We start from the raw sequence: 23,052 nt of genomic DNA, 5'->3' as shown, positions 1-23,052 counted from the left end.
AGATAAATTTAACCATACAGTTTAGATATTAGACTCCAAATACTCGGGGACATCTCTCATGAAAAGTTATACAGAGAGTTGGTTGTAGAAAGCAAATATAGAAATGCGTGTAGATTGTCCCTCAGTAATTGAGCATTTAGGATGGGTTGTCTCTTAGTAGTTATAACCCATCAGGGAAGTATTTCAGTTGCTTTCCTGACAGTTACACTATCATCATTACCTGACAGGTAAGGAGTTTGGAACTGATACTTCACATTTTCCTTCTGTTCCTAGCACCCTGATCCACTTCTCACTAGAGATGGGCCACCCCCACCTTCTCCAGGGTTAGGGTTTGGGTTTAGCCGATGATAAAGGCTGATGCCAGCTGTAACGTTCATTCAAATCTGAATCCCAACTTCTCCAAAAGCTCAGGGATGTTTGGATCTGAGATTCGGGTTTGAGACGGTCTAACAAATAGCACCGGGTACTCACGATCACGCTCTCCTCAAGCAGGGAGCTTGGGGACAGCCGGTGCGTTGGGTTTGGGTAGCACACCGCAGAGAAAGGGCAACACTCACCCCCTCCGTTCTGGTAAGTGAGGTAGGGGAACCGCCAGACGTTCCCCAGCCCCACCGCGTAGCCGACCATGGACAGCAGATAGTCCGTCTTGCTGGACCAGTTCCCACGCTCCGAGTTCTCGTCATCCTGCCCCGCGGGGGCATCTTTCCCCTTCGACAACGTGAAGTCCTTGGGGAGCAGAGAGGGGGAAATCACCACGGGCCCCGGGAGCTTCTCTGCCGGTCCCACCGACCGCGCCAAGAGCCCCGCGGCTCCGGACCCGAAACGTGGAGCCGAAGGGAGAGAGACGGAGCCCCGACCCCGGTGCTGCCCGTGTTTCTGGGGACACCCGGCTCCCCGGCTCCATTGGGTGCCTCGGGGCTCCTGCCCGGGGGTCTCGGCCCCCCGGCTGCACCTTCCCGGGATCTTGAGACCTCTCCCCGGCTGCATCTGCTCAGGGGCCCCGAGCGCCCCCCGGCTGCACCTGCCCCGGGTCCCCGAGCGCCTCCCTCCCGGCTGCACCTGCCCCGGGGCCCCGAGCGCCCCCCGGCTGCACCTGCCCCGGGGCCCCGAGCGCCCCCCGGCTGCATCTGCCCAGGGGCCCCGAGCGCCTCCCTCCCGGCTGCACCTGCCCAGGGGCCCCGAGCGCCTCCCTCCCGGCTGCACCTGCCCAGGGGCCCCGAGCGCCTCCCTCCCGGCTGCATCTGCCCAGGGGCCCCGAGCGCCCCCCGGCTGCACCTGCCCCGGGTCCCACCTTCTTTTTCCCGCAGCAGAGGCGGGCGGGATGTGAGAGTCTCCCCATGCGGCCGGCTCTGTGCGCTCCCCAGCCCGAGTGAGCGGCGGCCGCGGGGCCGGGCCCTTTATCCGCCCCCGTGGGGCTGCCAGGCCGTGACGAGCGCGGCGGGACCGGGGCTGCCCCAGGTGGGGCCGCGGCGGGTTGGGCACCTCCCAGGCGGGCTCCCCGCGGCAGGGCGGGGCGGGGGCCAAGGCAGGTAAATCACCTGCCTGCCCTCCCCGCACATCCTCCTGCCAGCCCCCCCACATCCATCCTCCCCTCCGCACATCCTCCTGCCAGCCCCCCCACATCCATCCTCCCCCCCCCGCACATCCTCCTGCCAGCCCCCCCCACATCCATCCTCCCCCCCGCACATCCTCCTGCCAGCCGCCCCATGCTCTCCCCCCGCACATCCATCCAGCACCCTCTGCACATCCAGCCAGCCCACACCACAACCATCCTCCCCCCCACACACATCCTCCCTCCTGCCAGCCAGCCCCCCCCTCAATAATCCCCCCCACCTACCTACCCCTCACCACACACACATCCTCCTACCCACCTAGTGGCACCATTTCCGGGGGGGGGGGGGTGGAGGGGACAACTTTAACCATGATTCCAGAGGCTACTTGGACACCTGAAAATTCTTGGGGTTATTTTTGTTTGTGTGTGGGGGGGGGTTGTTTTTTGCAAATAACAACTTAGGTGCTCTTGTCAGATCATGTCTAATCCCTATATAAAAAAAAAGAAAATGAAATAAAAATTAGACCCACTCAGCTCTAATACTACCACGTTCTGACATCTTGTGTCAATCCACTTAAGGGACACTGGTTAGGTTTAAAAAATGAATGTCTATTCTTACTTTGTTACTAACTCTGAATACAACCATTGGAACAATTGTAGAAAAATCTAGACGACTTTCTGTCACTATTTTGCAATTCATCAAGCTTGGAATAGATCATTTAACTTTTTAAAACATCCAACTAGGACAAGGCCGGGTGAGTTTATTTATACTGCACCTGTCTGGGGCTCTAGGGATGTTACCCACTAGGAATAGACTAGAAACTGACTTTAAATGGGAGTGAAACTGACACTTTCAAGTCACTTTCACAGTATTGCCAACCCCAAATGTTCAAAAAATCATGACTCAGGCTCACCAAAAATCATGTGATTGGCTTTAAAATCATGAGATTATGTAAAAATTATGGATTGTGGTGTTCTTTTTATTTACATTCTGCTTTTTGAGCCTTTAAGGTGCACTGGGGTCACATTTTGGAGCTTTCTCCACAGCCAGGAGGGCTAGGAACTTCATTTGTCTTTAAGAACGAAAGCTGAAATCATCACAGATGATTTGACTCCAGGAGCTGGGGCTTTAAGGAAAACAATAATTATCATGAGACTCATGACAAAATCATCAGAGTTGGCAACACTGAGTGAGTTTCACTTCTGTTTAAAGGCTAGTTACTTTCCAGAAGGGTCTTAAACGCAACACTACAGTGATTGAGTTGCAGTTTTCACAGGAGGATATTTTAAACCAAACACCAAGAAAATTCAATAACACATCCATCCACCCTGCACATCCATCCTCCTAACTACCCCCCACTCAACACATCCATCTTCCTAACTACCCCCCAACACATCCATCCACCCCTCCACACATCCATCCTCCCCCCTTGCACATCCATCCTCCCCCCTACGTACCTACCCCCAGACACCCCCCTACATCTATCCTTCTAACTAACCCCCCACTTGACACATCCATCCTCCCCCCACACATCCATCCTTCTAACTACCGTCGACATATCCATCCACCCCATCGCCCAACACATCCATCCTTCTAACTACCCCCCAACACATCCATCCTCCTAACTACCCTCAACACATCCATCCTCCCCCCTCGCACATCCATCCTCCCACCTACGTACCTACCCCCAGACACCCCCCTACATCTATCCTTCTAACTAAACCCCCACTTGACACACCCATTCCCCCCGCACATCCATCCTCCTAACTACCCCCCACCCAACATATCCATCCACCCACACATACATCCATCCTCCCCCCTCGCACATCCATCCTCCCACCTACATACCTACCCCCAGACACCCCCCTACATCTATCCTTCTAACTAAAACCCCACTTGACACACCCATTCCCCCCTGCACATCCATCCTCCTAACTACCCCACACCCAACACATCCATCCACCCTTCCCCCGCACATCCATCCTCCTAACTACCCCCCACCCAACACATCCATCCACCCTCCCACATCCATCCATCCTCCTAACTACCCTCGACATATCCATCCACCCCCCAACCCAACACATCCATCCTCCCCCTCTGCACATCCATCCTCCTAACTACCCCCAACATATCCATCCACCCCCACACCCAACACATCCATCCTCCTAACTACCCCACTCGACACATCCATCCACCCTCCCACCATGACATCCATCCACCTTCCCCCGACACATCCATCCTCCTACTCACTCTCCGAAACACCCATCCACCAACCTGCCAGCCAGCCACCCCCAGCACATCCATCTACCTGCCAGTTGGCCACCCCCCCACACTTGACATCTCCCCAACCATCCCAAAACATCTATCCTCCTGCCCTGGACACACCCATCCTCCTACCCACTCCCTGACATGCATTCACCTACATGTCAGCCAGCCACCCCACAACAGACACATCCAGTCACCCCCGCCACATCCACCCATCCTCCTAACTACCCCCCTTCCCCGCAACACATCCACCGAACCTGCCGGCCTGCTGCCCCTGCTCTTCATGCTCCCAAACCATTGACCAGATATGAAAATTCCAACTCCTAAATTAAACTTCCTAGGATCCCTTTGTAATTTCCTCCCTGAGTGAGTCACCAGCCAGACAGGCATGGTGGGGTGTGGCCTTTTCCGAGTGGACATCACTTATCAGTTGCACTAGAGAATGGACCATAAAAGCAAAGTCCCCTCTAGGCCAGGAGCCCGAGGGGCTATGGGTGGGAAAGGGCTCCTTCAAAGGGGTCTCTCGCTTTCCATGCGGTGAGTGCGGATTTCACAAAGAGCCCTTTATGGACAAGAAACAGCATACTGGCCAAAGCACCTCCACACTTATGGCAGGAGAGAATCCTTCCTTGGCAAGGGGACTCAGGTGGGGACTGACTGAGGGCTTCATTGCTTCCGTTTCCAACTACTGCCCTGACTCTATGGCCCATCCTCTTTTGCAGGGCCAGTTTGTGCCACCCCCACTCACGGTGAGCAGCACTGTACTTCACAGGTCTGTGTGGCTCCTGATGGAGTGAGGAGCTACCTGGCACAAGCAAGCAGGGCACAATCCAGCCATTCGTAAAAGGTGTATTTGGAACACTGGGGGAGGTAACAGGATTGTCTTGGGTTCTGTTGGATCATCCTGTGCCGTAGGATCCCTATGAGGCATGAGCGTTAGCTTGCTAGAAGAAAGCCCATCTACAGTACCTGCTGAAAGAGATCCAACCGGAGTTGTAGGGCAGCACGACACACTGGCTTTGGGGAAGGCATTTCCTTGGGCTCCATCTACCCTCTGAATTCTGAGTTCCAACAAACTCAGCCTGAAGGAAAATGCCAATCTCACCTACGCGCTGGAGAAACCCAGACATCAGCCCAAATTCTCTCAGACTTGAACTTTAGTGGACCTTTTGGCAAACTGGATTCCAAGCTGCGAGTTTGAAATTACCTATGAAACAAGGTGAGTTGGCCTGGCTTATGGGGGAGTTCTTGACCCTTTGCACAGTCCGAGTTATCAGCTCTTCACAGGCAGGATGAAAACTGTTGTTTTGAACAACGTTATAATAGTGCCAAGTTTTCCTCAGAACGACAGTTTAATGATTCAGAAGCCAGCTCCTGTTCTTGGGAATGTGCTTAGTTTGAAATGAAACTAGAAAAAAACCAACCAGCCTGTTAGCCGCAACCTCTCCCTTCTCATTAAGCTTAAGTGTATGTTGTAATGTTGTGACATCACTGACTGGGGTATTTTCTTTCCATGTAACTAGAGACGACACAATGTACCGCACCTGGGAGGTTTTCTCTTCCTGACAAGTGACTGTTCATTTTGATGCACTTCCAGTATTTAAACAAATCAGTGCTTAGTAAAAATCAATTGCAGGGCTATGGAAGGAGAGCTTCCAAGCGCACGGCTGTGTTCGACCCGGTGATGAGATACATTGCTGAAAGGCACAGCTGTTTGATTGGCACTTCCTCTAGCCCGACTCCTCCAACATTAAGGGTCGGGGGGATTTTCCCGCACACTTGAGCTAGCCATTGACTTCATTCCAGTGTAATAATTACCCCTGTTTATTGCTAAGCCAGTTACCAGTGGAATTCCTCATCCAGCAACATGACAGGAAGGAGCAGCTTGACCCCTGCACAAAGAGAGGTTTTCAAAAGCACTTGAGTCGGGGCACAAGTCCCATTGAAAGTCAACAGGACTTGTGCTCGTAAGTCACCCTAAATTACTATAAATTCCTTTAACGGCCATCCCACTAATAGACAACAAAATACAAATAAAGCATTAGGCGCGTTTTTGCTGTGATGACAACATCCTGATCAGATCCACGGGCAGCTGCTGGTGGTTTTATACTCATTGGCTATTTGACGTGGAAAGTTTACTGAGTACATAAAAGAGTTTCAGATACACGAGTGATTTCCCTGGGAGTTCAGTGAGGCCGTTGGTTAATACCGGCATATCTGCAGGAGCGAGAGAGAGACACATTCAAAGTGTGCTAAAGAAACTGGTGAGACAAAGTCAACTGCTTCCCCTCCTGTCCGAGGCTGTGTGTCACCTGGACACCAGCACATACGTAATGCACTCAACACTGCGACCAAGTATGCAGGTCCCGCAAGGGGATGAGACAAAATGGGGAGCAGCAGAGCAAGGCCGGGCTCTGCATCTGCTGATGCCCGTGGGGAGGAGCTAAAGAAGAGCTTAGGAGCAGGAGTGACAGATCTGGCATGGCCTTTACCCAGAGGCAGGTGGGAGGAGCCGTTCCACGACTCTGCACGCCACGGGGGGGGAATCCAGATGAGGATTAAGTAATCCAGAGGAACAATAGAGACCAACACAGAGTGAATGCAGAAAGACACGAGCTGCCGCCATGCCAACAGACAGGGCTGAAAAATGGGAGTAAGCCATACACATCTGTGTCCCCGTGCGAGCAGCCAGACAAGAGTGCACGCTCGCACGAGCAGAACACTGCTGCTGTTGGAAGGGGTGACGACACATGCATGTGCCCAGCCTTTGTGTACAGGCAGTTGGCTGGACCAAGCAATGACAGAACAGAAGCCTGCAGGATAACCCAGCCCAGGAAATCATTCCCTCTGCAAAATGCAAGGGCCCTGGAAAAGCTTCAGGGGCCCACAAACAAATGCACACTGCACTCCCACTCACAATTAGCCAGTCACACCGACTGATGAAGGCCCAGGCACAGAAGCCAGACCCATCGCTGGTATCCTGCCCTGAGTGCAGCCTGGCAGAACACAGCCCGCACTGTACCCAGCGGAGTAGGGCCCCACTCGGGATACCCTGCTCTGCCCCGGGAACGACACGATACATGCACTCAGCGCATATGAATGGTCACGAACGGGATGTCGCCGTCTTCACGCGAGAAGCACCAAGATCCTTGGACAGAGCTTGCTGGGTCAGCCAGTCCAGAATGGCACGTGGGGAGAGAGGTGGATGCCTGTCCTCCCGCTGACAGAGGGAATGACAATAATACTGGCAGCGCCGTTGTCCCCACTTCAGCACAACAGCTTCCCCATCACTGGACATGCCCCATTAGCAAACCAGGCAGCAGCAGCAGTCTCAACTTGAAAAGCGATACTGATCCCAAGGCCGGGAACCTGAGTCATCCAACCGGTCTTCAACAGCACCAGGCTATCGCTTGCTCTATACGTCTAGATGAATAGAGCAGAAGGGACCACTAGGGTCAGCTAGTGTGACCTCCTGCATCCTGCAGCCAGAGAAGGTCACCCAGAATTTCCTGCACTAGAGGGAATGATTCTTCCTTACTATTTACGTGAACGTTATCGGTCCCAGTCAAGTGTGTTTAAACTAGAGTGTATTGTTTAGAAAGACATCCAGATCCCAAACGATGATACATTAGCCACACCGCTTAGTAGTGCCTTGCGATGGCTGGTTGCCCTTCTGGTTAAAAAGTTGCGTGTCATGTGGCGCCCCCAGTGGTAGAATCCAAGCACCCCACAAACATTCATGATCTAACCACCCAGCACTCTGGCAAGACAGGGGAATATGTTATCCTTTTTACAGATGGGGAATGGAGACAGACAGACCGACCAAGGGCCAGTTTTCCAAGGTGTTTAGGCACCCAAAGAGGCTGAGAGGCATCTAGTGAGAGTTTCAGAAGCTCCTAGGTGCCAAACTGCTATTGGGTTCAGTGGACGTTTGGTTCCTAGGAGCATCTGAAAATCTCACTAGGCGCCTACCTGCACCTTTCCCCCCTGGCCTGAAGGGACCTGCTAAGTCACAGGGTGTCTGTGGAACTGAAGACTAGATGATTTGCATGTGGGGTGGGGTCTGGTCCACTCTCTGGTGAACGGTGCCAGCCTGATACCCAGCCTGTGACCACGGTAACAGCCGACATGCCTGCCAGCTCCACTACCATGGATGGTCTGGGGGTATCCAAACTATGCAATCCCAGCACCGGGCCCTTCATCACCCCACCAGCCCATCACTTGCCATGTGTGCATGTGATTTCCATGAATGGCACTGACCTCCTTGACGTCCTCCCACACTACTGCACAGTGGGCGAAGTTTCAGAGGGGGAGCCGTGTTAGTCTGTACAACGAGGAGTCCTTGTGGCAGCTTAGAGACTAACCCATTTATTTGGGCAAAAGCTGCAGCCTCAGAGGCTGGGATCCTCCGGTGCACTCCCGGGGGAACTGACTGCAGGGAGGCAGTTGGGTGTTCTGGGCTTGCCTTCCGTGCTCCGGGAGTGACCACCCCTCTGTTCAGCCTGCTCATACAGCTCCTAGCAATGCTGTGTGTGAGGATTTACACACGGCAATGCCTGCCAAGGCTGCAATGGCCATCGCTGAGTGCCAACTAACTGCGGTTCTAAGAGATGCTGTGTATTTTTCATGAGTTCGTGGCCATTCCCAGTCCTTAGGTGGTAGGAGGTGTCTGGGTGTAATGGTCTGGAATAGAGCCAGAGCCTTCGCCACCTACTTGAAACCAACCTGACACTTCCCGGGCAACCCATGGAGAGTAACACAGGGTGGGTGTCATGTAAACCCGGTTACTCCACCCTGTGAGCAACTATTGCATTCTGGGCCAGCTGCAAGCAGCAGGGAAGCACATCGGGAAGAGCTGGCAGGAGGGGCTGATACCAAGGGTCTGTCTACACTGCAATTAGACCCCCAGGGCTGGCCCATGCCAGCTGACTCGGGCTCGCAGGACTCGGGCTAAGGGGATGTTTCATTGCTGTGTAAACATCTGGACTTGGGCTGGAGCCCAGGCTCTAGGACCCTGCAAAGTGGGAGGGTCCCAGCGCTCAGGCAACAGCCCGAGCCTGACCATCTACATTGCAATTAAAAGGCCCCTTAGCCAGGGCCCCATGAGCCCGAGTCAGCTGGCATGAGCCATCCGTGTGTGTAATTGTCTAATTACAATGTAGACACACCCTAACTGGCCCGCATGTTCAGAGGACGTGTGTTATTGTGGAGAGGTCATCATAGGATAAACAAGGGCACAGCCTATGCAAATTGCACAACTAAACCTTAAAACCAATGAGCTCTCACTGCAGGAGGAAACAGGGAGAAGGAAGCAGCTTCTTAGGGGGTTGTAATAAACTATAGTGAGGGTGAGAAATGATCATGAGAAAATCCAGCGGCCTACACCTTGCAGCTTCTATAGGACTGCGCCCATGAGTAAACAAGTGGGCTTTGGCTCTGATCATGCGCCCAGTGTTGTCATTCACTTCAAGGAGATGGGTTCCTGCTTGCAATCAAAGCCTCTGCCAATGCAAGAATAGGGAGACTGGAAGGTTTATAACTGACCAACTGCCCTCTCCCCCCCGCCCCCAGGATTTCTGCAGCTTTCCCCTCAGGGCCACATTGATTGTTTGTGCACCGGAGCTGGTCAGAAAATGGAATTTCCATCCTTCAGGAAATCCCAGCGTTTGGAAAGTTGTTTTTGTCCTAAACTGGGACTTTGAAAGTTTTGTGGAATAGAAGTTCACAAAAATTTTGATTCAGAAAGTTCAGAAGAACTTTATCAAAGCATTTTGTTTCCATGTCAAAACATTTCATTTCTCTCAGACGGTACGTCAAAACAAGAAGGTTGGAATGGAATGAAATGAAATGAGAAAGTCAAAATGAAATACTCCCTTTCAATTTTGAATCTTTATGACACATTCCAGCAAAACATGTAGCTTAAGATGAAATGGCATTTTCCAGTGGAAAACTGCTCCATCAACTTTTTTTTTTTTTTACCAGCTCTATTGTACATTGTAGTAAGATGAGGTCCTGAAACATAAGTCCTTGTATCAGAGGCCTGGTATGAGGCCTAAGGCCTGAGCTAAAGTAATGGTCAAGATTTTGCTGATATAAAACAAAGTGAAGCTGTGAGCAAGAGGCAGGCCCTGCTCACAGAATCTGGCATGAAGAGGGCTGATGCTGCAAACACACACATACCTAAAAGGTACTGGGCACAAGTGATGTAAACACGTGCCAGGATGGTACCAGAACACTCCAACAGGAGTACATTCCCCCTCAGATAACAGGAACATGCTGACTCATCCGAAAGACAGGGTTCAAAAGATAATATGATGCATAGAGTTGTTTTGCTCGAACCAACATGTACAAGGGAATAGGCGGCACCTTGACATGTAGAGGGGTTGTACCTCAATACATCAGGAGTGATGTGCAAGTTGTTTGTACCTGTGTATAAAAATGGACCTCTGAGGGGTTGTCTTTGTCTGGCCTAGGGGACAGTGGTAAGTCCCGCCATTGACTGAGCCGGTCCATTGTCAGGGAGCACATATGTACTAGCAGAACTGTAGACATCTGATCCGGGGAGCTGAAGACTGTGTTTCGTTTGGCAATAAACCTGGCCAGGTGCCTTCGTACCTTATCGGAGTCTGTGGTCATTGGGGGTTCTCTCAGGGTCTGCTGTGCCAGCGATCTGCGCAGAGCCAGGACAGCTCACAGGGAGAACACACGCACGCAGCCGACTGTTACCAATATTGAACAGAGCAGAGCCCCACACCGGTGACGTCTGACGACATGCATTATCTGCAATATAGTTTTCTAGGCAGCTGTCTTGACTTAACCCCAAGTACTAGCTCTCCAGTGAGATTTTCTTCATTGTAACACTCTCTGAGGCGATGTTTACACTAGGAGCTAGGGATGTGATTCCCCTGCTCATGTGCAGATACTTGCACCAGTTCTCATCAAGCTAGCGTGAGTATAAACAGGAGTGGAACCATGGTAGTCTGATATCTTCCTTAGGTATTAGACACAGACTCTGGGCCCTGCTCTTCTCTCAGGTCTATCAGAGTTGGTCCTGTGTAACTGGGGTAGAACTGGCTCCATTCCTTTCAGAAACTGGATGAAATAGCTCTGGTCTAACTGTCAAACATACAAAAATCTCCACCTAAAGAATCTTTCTCAGGGTTTTCTATGAATAAAAACACTTTTTCCTTTCTGAAACTTACAACATTTTACTATCAACTTTTAAAGAATTGAAATAAACTTTAAAAAAAGCCTCAAGCCTCCTCTTCCTAATCTTTTATTTATAGACGCCACAAGTATATTCAACCTGTTTTTCTTTGAGCAATTGAAGTGTGCCATGCAGGAGCATAGCATTAACCCAACATAACAAGTTCGACTAATGCAAGGGAGGAGTTAAAATTGCATGAAAAATACAAACTGGGAGTGTGTACTTATCAAAACCTAAACTCTGGGGCGATGCACACAATTCATAATATAATGCTAGCCTAATGGGAATGGAATTTTTTCAGAGCTGTGAATAATGGGAACAAGGGAGTCATTCTTCATAGAAATAAACTGAGAGTATGAATATTCAGTAATATAATGACTGGAGTGTTGATTATTGAGAGTGCCTAGATGAGTCCCCCAGCCCTTGCTAACAGTGACATATTTCAATTATTAGCAAATTCTTCCCCATTGAATCGGTCTCTTATGTCATTTTCCTCAGTAACATTTGGGTGCTGCTGCATATGGAAACAACCCATAACCCCATTAGTTACATGAAAACTGTTTTGAAAAGAAGGCAGAAAAGGACGGGGGGCGGGGGAGGAGCAATAGACGTAAGCTATCTCAGTTTTAGTAAGGCTTTCGATACGGTCTCACATGACCTCATGAGCAAACTAGGGAAATACAATCTAGACAAACTGTAAGATGGATGCACAATTGATTGAAAGATCATATTCAGAGAGTGGTTATCAATGGTTCACAGTCAAGCTGGAAGGGCATCGAATGGGGTTCTGCAGGGGTCTGTCCTGGGTCTGGTTTTATCCAATATCTTCATAAATGATTTCGATAATGGCATCGAGAGCACACATAAAATTTGCGGACAATACCAAGCTGGGAGGGGTTGCAAGTGCTTTGGAGGACAGGATTAGAATTCAAAATGATCTTGAGAAACTAGAGAAATGATCTGGAGTAAATAGAAAGAAATAAGGACAAATGCAAAGTACTCCACTGAGTAAGGAACAATCAGTTGCACACATACAAAATGGGAAATAACTGTCTAGGAATAAGTACTGCAGAAAAGGATCTGGGGGCAGCGAGTGGATCACAAGCTAAATATGAGTCAACTATGTAACACTATTGCAAAAAAAGCGAACATCATTCTAGGGTGTATTAGCAGGAGTGTTGTAAGCAAGACATGAATAGTAATTCTTCTGCTCTATTCGTCACTGATAAGGCCTCAACTGGAGTATTGTGTCCAGTTCCAGGCAACACACTTCGGGGAAAATGTGGACAAATTGTAAAAAGTCCAGAGGAAAGCAACAAAAATGACTAAAGCTCTAGAAAACCTGACCTACAAGTAAAGATTTAAAAAATTAGGTTTGCTTAGTCTGGAGAAGAGAAGACTGAGAGGGCACATGATAACAGTCTTTGAGTACTTAAAAGGTTGTTAGAAAGAGAACGGTGATAAATAGTTCTCCTTATCTATGAGGACAGAACAAGAACTAATGGGCTTAAATTGTAGCAAGGGAGGTTTAGGTTAGACATTAGGAAAATCTTCCTTTCAGGGTAGTTAAGCACTGGAACAAACTGCGGGGGGTTGTGGAATCTCTGTCTTTTGAGAGTTTTAAGAGCAGGATAGACAAACACCTGCCAGGGATGGTCTAGATAATACTTAGTCCTGCCTCAGTGCGGAGGACTGGACTAGATGACCTGTTGAGGTCTCTTCCAGTCCTACTTTTCTATGAAAAGAGAAGGGCTGTCTATCACATAGCAAGTGTTTCAGCTGATCTGACATACTAAAACCCTCTCATTACATGATCTTACAGAGCATTATATTTATGCTTGTTCTCCACCAACAGCCTAAAAACCAGGCTTTAACCAATAACCTGTATTGCCTTGGCTAGTCTGTATGCTTTTCTCTTGTGTAACTGACAGTAACTTCTACTTAAAAAACAGGGGGAACAATCTTTCCCCAAACTCTGAAACCGTCAGCACGTCTAACACAAGCACCTGCGTTCTGTACCATGATCCGGATTCACCCAGAGGAACGCCAGGGCACGTCCCAGTGACTCCTGAGGACAGAATTGGCTGCCTGGGGCAGCGATCACAGGGGAAGAACTAAAAGTACCATGATGGCATTTTGTAATTGAAAAAATGAGGTAAATGTGCCATACGAAATAAGGGTTTGTACTTCCCTCCATGTATGCTCCTGTTATCTAATCTATCTAGCTAAAGGATTTAATCCTCCAAGGCAGTAGGATCTGAGAGCCTTCCACATAGAATCATTAGCAATAGCAAAGTCCCTAGCAGACTTCATGGAGTCTCAGTATAAAAAAGGTGAGGGGATAAATACACCCCTGATGTATCATCCCTTTCTCTCCAGTGGAGTTAAATCTGAGATGAATTTGCCAGAAGCTGCTTTGGAATTCATCACCACAATAAATTAATAGTGTCTATGCCCCTTTTTAAATAGAATTTTATTTTCTGCATTTTCTGTGGGACAAACGGGCGAGCAGACCTTTATTTCATGCTCTGTCTGTGAGGAATTACACATATCAGTGTACACAGATAAACGACAACTTTATTTTTATTTGACTGCTGATAAGAAAAGAGATTAATACACATAATTCCACTACAATTGGCAGGAAAAAAATGTCAAAATATTGGAATAAATTCTGTGGTATGCTGGACTTCTTTGCACTGTTCTAGCGACACAGGTCAGCAATACATCTGCTGTGAATGGCTAATTAGCTGGGTTACAGCTGCTTTGCATTGCCAGCCTTCAGTAAAACAACTGGATATGTATTCTGGCCCATCGGTGTTACTCCACAGGATCTGACTACAGAATCCCCCATGCCCCAATTGAAGAGATTTTATTTGCGTGCTGAAGTTGTGTTCGCTTTGCATTGTGACATTTCCCCAAATCAAGCGTTGTTATGTTTGGGTTGTCCAGGTGATTTCCACTGTCAAGGGACACGTCTTCAGAAATTCAGGTCCTTTCACATTCCTGGGGGTTATTATCCAAATCTTCTGACACCAATCCAAACCCAGAACATTTTGGATCCATCAGCCTTTGTGCAATAATTAATTTGTCCATATTATCTCAACCCAATAATCCTGTCATTTGCTACCTCTCCACATTGGAGATGACATCTGGCCCTTCCTTGCCTGACATGACCGGAAGAAACGTTTGCAAGGTAATGTTGTAATGCAGCTTGACGGAGTGTGGACATCATCCTGGAACAACCTAGCCAGGGAACACATGAAGCTACTGCCACATACCTCATGGAGGGGCCACCCAGACCACGGTTCAGTGAAAAGGTGGCTTTGACAGCGCCCAGGCCAATCAGAACATCAACAGAAGCATTGGCCATCAGAAGACCAGCCACACAAGAGGCTCCAACTCATCATAGACATCCATTGATCGTGAATCTGGCAAGAACATGGCTGATATTGCAGAAATACATATTCTGATCAAGTGGTACCTGAACATCCTGATATCAAGGATGGTAGAAAAAATATTCCCCAAGAATAACAGGAACAAGCTGACCCCTGCCAGGATGACAGTGCGTAACTGGTTTGTATCAGGATATAAAAACGTACCTCAGAGGCGTAACTTGTTTGTATCAGGATATAAAAACGTACCTCAGAGGCAGGATCTTTATCCAGCCAAGAGGGAAATGGAAAGTCCTGCCATTCACTGAGCTGTGTCCATTGTCACGGGCGTACATGTCTTAGTATCCTTGTCGAGTCTGCCAGGTGCTAGTACCATGTTCGCCGGTCTGCTGTGTCCGCTATGTGCACAGAGCTGGGACAGCACACAGAAAGAACACACACACGCAGCCGAACATCTAACCACATGGGTGACTCCGACTGCTGATCTGGTAAGTAAGCGAGCTGTCCTCTGTAGGAATCGCAATCTAACATGACAGAAACCCATGAGCTAGGAACCCCCTTAACCGCTCCCTTCAAATCCTCACAGAGTGTAATAAGGTATGGACGTGCTGGGTTGCTAGCAATAAAGGTCCATATGAATTTTAAAAATATAGTGGGGAAGGAACATGGAATGAAATCTGTAAGGCTAGGGCAAAAAATTGTAGCCTTAAAATGTAAAATATTGCAAACTATAACCATGGCTGTTAAATGGTTAACACAACATGCCACAAAATTGGCAAATGTTATCGGGAAGACATTATGTTGTTAGTAGCTTTTGTTGTGCAATGTTCTGTGCAGAGACAGTGGAGAGGAAGCTGTTTGAGAAGCAGGAGAGATTTTTGCTCAATGGCTTGGTCTCTGATTTGAGTCAGTGCTCAAGCTGGAGTTACTCACGGGGAACTGGTGCTGGGCTGAAATTCTGGAGAGAAGAGATTACCCTCCATGCTGTTTGTCCCCCACTGGGCTGGTGTATGTGTGTAAAGAAAACAAGGGACACTAAGAATATACCCAGTCTTCACATCACTCATATCTCTTCCACTGGAAAGCCAACCTGCCAGGGTACCAATATCTGCTCAGCAGAGGGGTCACACTAGTACCATCAATGGTCACTGGTGTCAGAAGAAAAGACAACACTATAGTGTGAATATTTCCAGCAAGGGGTTAATTCTGATTGTCTGACATTTCTCTTCTATATGCCTAAGTGCTTCCAGTTAGCTGGCTGTATCCGACACACAAAATTGTTTTTGCTGGCTAAGTTGCAATTTTTGTGTCCAACCAAACTTGTTAAACTAGTATTACGAACAAATGGAGGGGGGGGGGGGGGAAATCTGATCTTGGTATAAAGACAATGGGGCTGATTAACGAATGAAGAGACAGCGCCAGGTTTGCCTTTGCATTAGAATGGCATCTTGGACTCAGGGACTTGTTCACACCATGAACTGATTGAAACAAAGACATTTTCACATTTGCAGTCTTACGGGGAATCACAAGGAGAGTTACTTCATGCCTGGACAGATATTTGCCCATGGAAGGCTAGAGGAATAGTGATGGCAACAATCTCATCAAAACTCGGCTACGTTTGTCTTGTTGGAATTTTAGTAAGTTAGACATTTCAGGGGAGAGGGTACATGGGCGCTACTGACAATACACATCAAGTTGTATTCAATGGTTTGAAAAGCCCCTGTTCCTGGTGATGAAGGGAGGCTGGTAAGTTTAAAGTTTTGACATTGCCGATGTATTAAGGTAAATTCTTTAGAGTAATCGCTAAGGGTGATTTCCCATTAGAAAGAAAATGAGGTAAACTGGATTTCAGAAAAACTGACTTACATGCTGGCTCCCTTCCTTGTTCTAGTCTATGGCTCATTCCTGATGAGAAGGGAATGAGGTACAGTTGGTGAAGTTGTGATTACTTTGCCTTTCAGAGCTCAAACTTACATAAATCCACATTTCTCAGGTTTCCCTGGGCTGAGATTTTAATAGGGTTTCTGTGCTACTATCATTTTCCTGGAATCTGGTCTCTCTTGATATAAATCTGAGCCCCGGATTCGGCTTTTAGTCCATTCTGGGTATGCTGCGGATGCTGTGAGCATGGCTGGTTTGTTCCTCGCTAAGAAAAACAGAATTTTTTAAAATGAAAGGAATTTTGTGTGGATGTTGTTTGTCCTCTTGGCTTTTTTATTTTGGTTTTTTTTTTCAAGACTATGTGCAAAGGCAAACATTAACCCAAGTTTCAGTGTTAATGAGAGACACCAGAGAGAGTAGGAGAATGACATTCTAGAAGGACCAGAACGGTTCTAGAGGGAGCAGAATATTCTAGAAGCTTGTGGAATGGCATTTCAGCCAAAGGACTTTACCTCCACATTGGGTTAGAAAAGTGAAAAGAAGGCGCTTGTTCCTTCGTTAATGGGTGAGTCGTCCCAGCTTACACAGCAGTGAGATCACCCATGATCTGGGCTCTGCCTTCTATCCTGTTTGTGGGTCATGGACAGTTATGCACAAAGCTCAGATATGCTGGCTAGGGACAAAGCAGTGACCTCTATGTTATGGCCTTGCTCCCACATGGAGCAAGTATGGAATATTGCTTATAGTGCACAAGCAGTTCCTGAATGCCCAGGAGGACTAAAGCTCCTTCACTGGCCTCAGAGCAGCCCCAGAGCCATGTCCTGCTGAACTTCCCCAGAGTGTAAACCAGCCTGTCAGTGCAGAATACCAGCACCCACGGTCACGTCCCAGCCCAGCCTGCTGGGAATAACGGTTAGCGTGGTCTGTGAGCAAGACCTGACAAACGCAGGGTTCCATCCCTCTATTGCTCCCAGACATTGGAAGCTCTACACACAGGGCCCCTTCCTCAGATGCTGCCCCATTCACACAGCTACAAGACCTTAAAGCACTGAAGGAAACCTCAACACATCGCATGTGCTTTGGAGCCACAGCGAAAGACACTGGACTCTTTGCTAGCCTGTACAGCAACACCTCCTTTGAGGAGGCAGGTTTCACCCACCCTAAAGTACAGTTTCTTCAGCACTACAGACGACATCGCTCAGTCTACCTGACCTCATCCGCTCCAACTCAAGGTCTGATCTCCATTCCCTGAGCACAGCGACTCAGAACCTGGTGAAGAACCATCTCTCAACAGCTCATCGCCTCCTCCTGTGCCGTGGACCCTTCCCATTTGGGTGCAGACCAGGATGCAATGCTGGCTGCACCAATGCTGATCTTCATGCTCCTGGATCATTCCAACACATTTAATAGTGCCGACCATGAGAGGTGCTGGTGCACCCCAGGGACCTGGCCAGGATGAAGGTAAGTGCATGGAGCTTGTTCACACCTTTCCTCTATCCCCTGAGTGGGATAAAGGGCACAAGGGCACCTCCACCCATAGATTCCTCAAGACTTGGAGTTCTGTGAGGTTCTGTCCTCTCTCCCATAAACTCTAACACATGCCGCGTTCTATAACTCAGAAACAGTCACCTGCAATTTCTTTTGCATTTTGCCAAAAAGTTTGTTATTTTTGGACTTCCATTCAATAGGCAATTTGTGGGACCATCCACGTACTGGGCAGTGCATCTCCCAGGTGATGGAGGAAAACCCGAAGAGGTTACTTCTCTGAATGGCTGCAGCAGCCCTCCACAGTCCCCACAGAGCCCTGCCATGAGGGAGAACTAGATGATCCATGCCACAGCCAGGCTTCCAGCCATGCTCCACCCCAGCTGCAAAAGTTGCCATTTCTCATGTCCTAGGAGCCAGTATAGAACTGGTCTCCAGCCACATAGGGGGATGCACTCCCTAAATCCACCCCCTCTTTGTGCAGCCGTGCTGCATTGGTGCCACTGTGGAAGCAGGCTACGGGAAAGGGGAGATGGGGATCCCTGTGCCCAGAGAGAGAGGGGCAAGACTTGTCTGTAAATTACTAGACTGATGTGGTTTGAATGGGAAGCTGTTTGGAGCCAAGCAACTCACTCTGAGGAGGGATGACTGCAATAACATCTTGTATCTTCTATGTTAAGCCTTTAACATCCACGTATAATAGTTCGGCTGGATGTGCGGTGCATTACTGTGGAAATCTCAGTGCTCCATAGGGCCTGGCTGAGCGAATGAGCCCTATGCCAAAAACACATGAACTGAAGTCCAAAATAAAACCCTACGATCGGTAACAAACACTCTGTTATTTCAATCGTTTTCAGTTAGAGACACCACATCCTTGGGAGGGAACATGGCCTAGTGGGTGGAACACCGGGCTGGGGTCAGGAGACCTGGATTCTGTGCCTGCCTCTACCATTGGCCAGCTGGATGACCTTGGGCAAGATATTTCACCTTCCTGTCTCAGTTTCCCCTGATATATTATCCTATATAATAACGATACTGACCTCCCTTGTAAAGTGCTTTGAGAGCTACTAATGAAAAGTGCTATGTAACAGCTAGGTGTTATTACATGCAGAGAGTTTATTGTCTGACACTGCACCCCAGTGCTGTACGTCAGCAATAGGCCTACCCAAACACACCCCCACACTCACCCAGGTTTGTGATGACAGTAGGATAGCCCCCACAAGGGTGAAACTGGAGTGGTTTGTGATGTCATCCAAACCCTGAGGTGCTCTCTCTCCCTCTCTCTCTGTTTCGGAGCGTAGTTCTACAGTTTTCCTTTGTTGTGTTAAATATACTTGAAGGTTATTACAAAAGAATCTTATATTAAACACCCCACTGCTCCTTATGTGATATTTGTGGACAAACATTTTTGCATCCTGGGAAAATATATATGTCCGTAAAAGTGAATCACTTTTCACTCTATTCTCTGTGCAAATTCTGCCTCTTAAAAATTGGACAGACATGCTTTTAAACTACCCAGGTTTAACCCTCACATGCTCTATACCGTCACTGCCACAACTGATGGTTCATATCAGGATGGAGAGTGAGAGAGAAAGCCACACTACAACACTTGCTTGAGGAAGGAGGATAACACGTGTAACTCGTTTGTCTGGCTTCGACATAGAATGCTTTGCCTGCTCCCCACCCTCTTAATGAGATGCCAAACTTAGCTTGTGCGCATGCAATGTAAGATCAGTATCTGCCTGGGTACTGGCTCCAGAGGTGTCAAGCATGCCGATTAAAGACGCCCAGATATTAATTTCCAAGCCCAGCATTAAAAAATTAGAAAGATATCAAATTAATATGGCACATATTACAGGGGTTAAAAGCTGGCTGACTGATAGAGCTCAAAATGTAGTTGTAAACAGGGAATCGTTGAGTGGGTGTTTTCCAGTCGGGTCCCACAGGGATAGTTCTTGGCTCTACACTATTTAGCATTTTTATTAATGACCCAGAAATAAAACATAAAATCATCACAGGTAAAGTTTGCAGACAACACACAAATTGAGAGAGTGGTAAATAAAGAAGAGGACAGGTCACTGGTGAGTGACCTGGATGGCTCAGTAAACCGGGTGCAAGCAAACAATCTGCATTGTAATATGGCTAAATGTAAATATATACACCTAGGAGCAAAGGATGTCGGCCACACTTACACCATGGGGGACTCTATCCTGGGTAGCAGTGATGCTGAAAAAAATGTGGGGGTCCTGGTGGATAATCAACTAAACGTGAGTGCCTGGTAGAAGGGCTAACACGATCCTAAGATGTATAAACAGGGGAATCCGGAGTAGGAGTACAGAGGTTGTTCTGGTCTGTATTTGGCTCTGGTGTAACCGCTGCTGGAATCCTGTGTCCAGTTCTGGTGCCCACAGTTCAAGAAGGATGTTGATAAATTGGAGAGGGGCCAGAGAGGAGCCAGGGGAATGATGAAAGGGTTAGAAAAACCTGCCTTATAATGATAGACTCAAGGAGCTCAACTTATTTTGCTTACCAAAGATGTGAAGCAATTTTATTACAGTCGATACATATCTACCTGGGGAACAAATATTTAATAATGGGTTCTTCACGGTAGCAGAGAAAGATCTAATATGACCCAATGGGTGGAAGTTGAAGCTAGAGAGATTCAGAATGGAAATAAGATGTAAATATTTAACAGTGAGGGTAATTAGCCATTGGAACAGTCCTGGCGGATTCTCCATCCCTGACAATGTTTCAATCAAGGCTGGATGTTGTTCTAAGAGTTCCGCGTGAGGAATGATTTTGGGGCAGTTCTCTGGCCTGTGCTTTATGGGGGGCGGGGGTCAGACTAGCTGAGCACAATGGTCCCTTCTGGCCTTGGAATCTAGGACTATATAAACAGACACCTACTTTCCTCCATTCCTGAGTCTTTGCTCCTAGCTTCCTCGTGCTGAACCAGCCTCTGATTCCACCTTCTCCCCATCTTTTATGGTTCGGGCCCCACTGCAAACTGCCTATACCCATCTCCCTTGAGGCAGCGTCTGTGCTGATGAGCACCACGCTGACATAAGTTAAGGGGGGGAGGCACCTCATGCAAATTACTCATTGTAATCCACATGAATGCCACCATTGTGTGGGCCCCTCAGCAGTAGTCTCCTCATCATTGACTTGAGTAAACCTCTCCTCACCCGCTAATCCCTAAATGCTAAGCTGACGGGCAGTTTTAATGCACACTCTATATTTGCAGATGATAGATTTTCAACAAAATATGTTATGTCCTCGCTTGAAAATATACAATCTACTCCCTTGGTTTGGGGCAAAATCTAAGAACAGTTCTTCAGGAAGAGCAGTTTTCATCTGTTTTCCTCATCAGCGTGGTGTAACGGCCCTGGGGAGTCTGACCCCTGCAACCACACACCCTCGAGTGGCTCAGTTCTCTCTCTGTACCTAACAGCTGTTTCCTCCTCTGTCAGGCTTGCCTGTTGTGAGCATTACTCCTAGCTTTATGACACTGTTTACCTCATTAGTTACCCCCAAAACAACCAAACAATGAAAGCAGCCAGCTATCTATTTGTGAAGACCAGAAATTATTCACCAGCTCGGCAGCAACTGCAAAGAGGCAGGTTGTGGGACCCACACATGTTCACAGGCTGACATATAACAATTATTTACTCTCTGGTGCAGTTACTAAGCAATCAAATCTGGTTGTGATCCATTCATGGCAGAGGTGTTAGTCAACGTGCTTGTTCACCTGCGCGGCCCAATCCTGCAGGCAAACCTCATCTTGACCAAATTTCTCAAACATGACTAGGGATTTGGGGTACCTCCATTTCTGGGTACCAAATGTGAGAGACTGTGAAGGAGAATGTTCTGAACACCCACTTTCCGAAAACCAAGCTTCTTCAGCTAGGCACGCAGAACCACTAGTCGCTATTTGAAAATGCCGGCTCTTGACTTTAATGTCTGGCCTCCCAGCAGAGGGAGAGTGAATGGGGCTTCATGTCAATAAATCTGGTTATTTCGTTCTGCAAACATTGTGGCGAGACAAATGTAAGGTTCCTTTGTCCATAAATGCAGCAACACGATTAATTATAAGGTGTTGAAACAACAAACAACCTCTATACACAGAATAGGTCAAAACCAAGATATACAATTAATCAAGGCTGAAAGAATTGGTTTTGTTTAGTTTGGAAAAGAGAAGACTGAGAGGGGACATGATAGCAGTTTTCAGGTATCTAAAAGGGTGTCATAAGGAGGAGGGAGAAAACTTGTTCACCTTAGCTTCTAAGGATAGAGCAAGAAGCAATGGGCTTAAACTGCAGCAAGGGAGGTTTAGGTTGGACATTAGGAAAAAGTTCCTAACTGTCAGGGGGGTTAAACACTGGAATAAATTGCCTAGGGAGGTTGTGGAATCTCCATCTCTGGAAATATTTAAGAATAGGTTAGATAAATGTCTATCAGCGATGGTCTAGACAGTATTTGGTCCTGCCATGAGGGCAGGGGACTGGACTCAATGACCTCTCGAGGTCCCTTCCAGTCCTAGAATCTATGAATCTATTACATATCCCTACAGCTGAGTAACCATTTGGAACAATTAGTAACAAACTCATTTGCCCTTTAAGGAATATTTTATTCTCCAGTACTTTTTTCCTTAGGATTTTTTCTCAGATCCCTTCAAGACAAACCATTAAGACAATCATATGGGAGTCTAACTCAATGAGTATACCATCCAACCCAGAGAAAATAATTGCCTTCTTTCCTTTTAAATAATAATAGCAATTTAAAACAACACCACCACCACTACTTTTTCCTTTTTGCCATGAGGAAAAGGTATGTACAACCCTTAAAGAAAACCTATGACACTCCAAGATAGCATAGTCACTACTCAGGGACCATCTGTAGAAGCTGGACTCTGCTAGAGAAAGTGTCCCTAGAGATGTACCTGTCCATTTGCCATGGGTGCACTTCTTTACAATCTGCAAATAAAACAATGTTTCCAGACAGTAGTTTCACATTAATACAATTTTCCCTGCCAATTGCTGTATTGTCTATTCCAACCATTGACTTCCCCTTAAAAAAGCTCAGGTAACTTATTTTTAAATACCTGGTATGTTTGCTGTGGCTTACTACGATTTAGCTTTGGAAAGAGGTCTTGAGTCCTTACTAAAATATACTCCCCCTGCTGTGTGAAAAGCACGTCCTTTCCTCGTTAGTCAGGGAGTAATCAGACCAAAGGACTGTGATGTTAGCAGAGAGGGCTCAGGCACATGGG

At 47.8% G+C, this 23,052-nt stretch overlaps 1 protein-coding gene across 1 annotated transcript in view; it reads right to left on the bottom strand.

Moving 5' to 3' along the window:
- The window catches only part of SLC6A14 (solute carrier family 6 member 14), a 28,525-nt gene extending 27,152 nt beyond the window's left edge, over positions 1–1,373 (bottom strand). Inside the window, exons 1-2 of the mRNA XM_054040438.1 lie at positions 1,292–1,373; positions 558–726 (exon numbers count right to left, since the gene is read on the bottom strand). Of these exons, the coding sequence (XP_053896413.1) occupies positions 558–726; positions 1,292–1,339 (217 nt within the window). The 5' untranslated portion in view covers positions 1,340–1,373. The remainder of the gene's footprint in view (positions 1–557; positions 727–1,291) is intronic.
- Between the last annotated feature and the right edge of the window lie 21,679 nt (positions 1,374–23,052).

This window comes from Malaclemys terrapin, chromosome 9 (genome assembly GCF_027887155.1).
Source record: "Malaclemys terrapin pileata isolate rMalTer1 chromosome 9, rMalTer1.hap1, whole genome shotgun sequence".
Classification (NCBI taxonomy): domain Eukaryota; kingdom Metazoa; phylum Chordata; order Testudines; family Emydidae; genus Malaclemys; species Malaclemys terrapin.
Note: the sequence above shows the minus strand (reverse complement) of the source record. Positions and strands in the feature narration are given on the sequence as shown.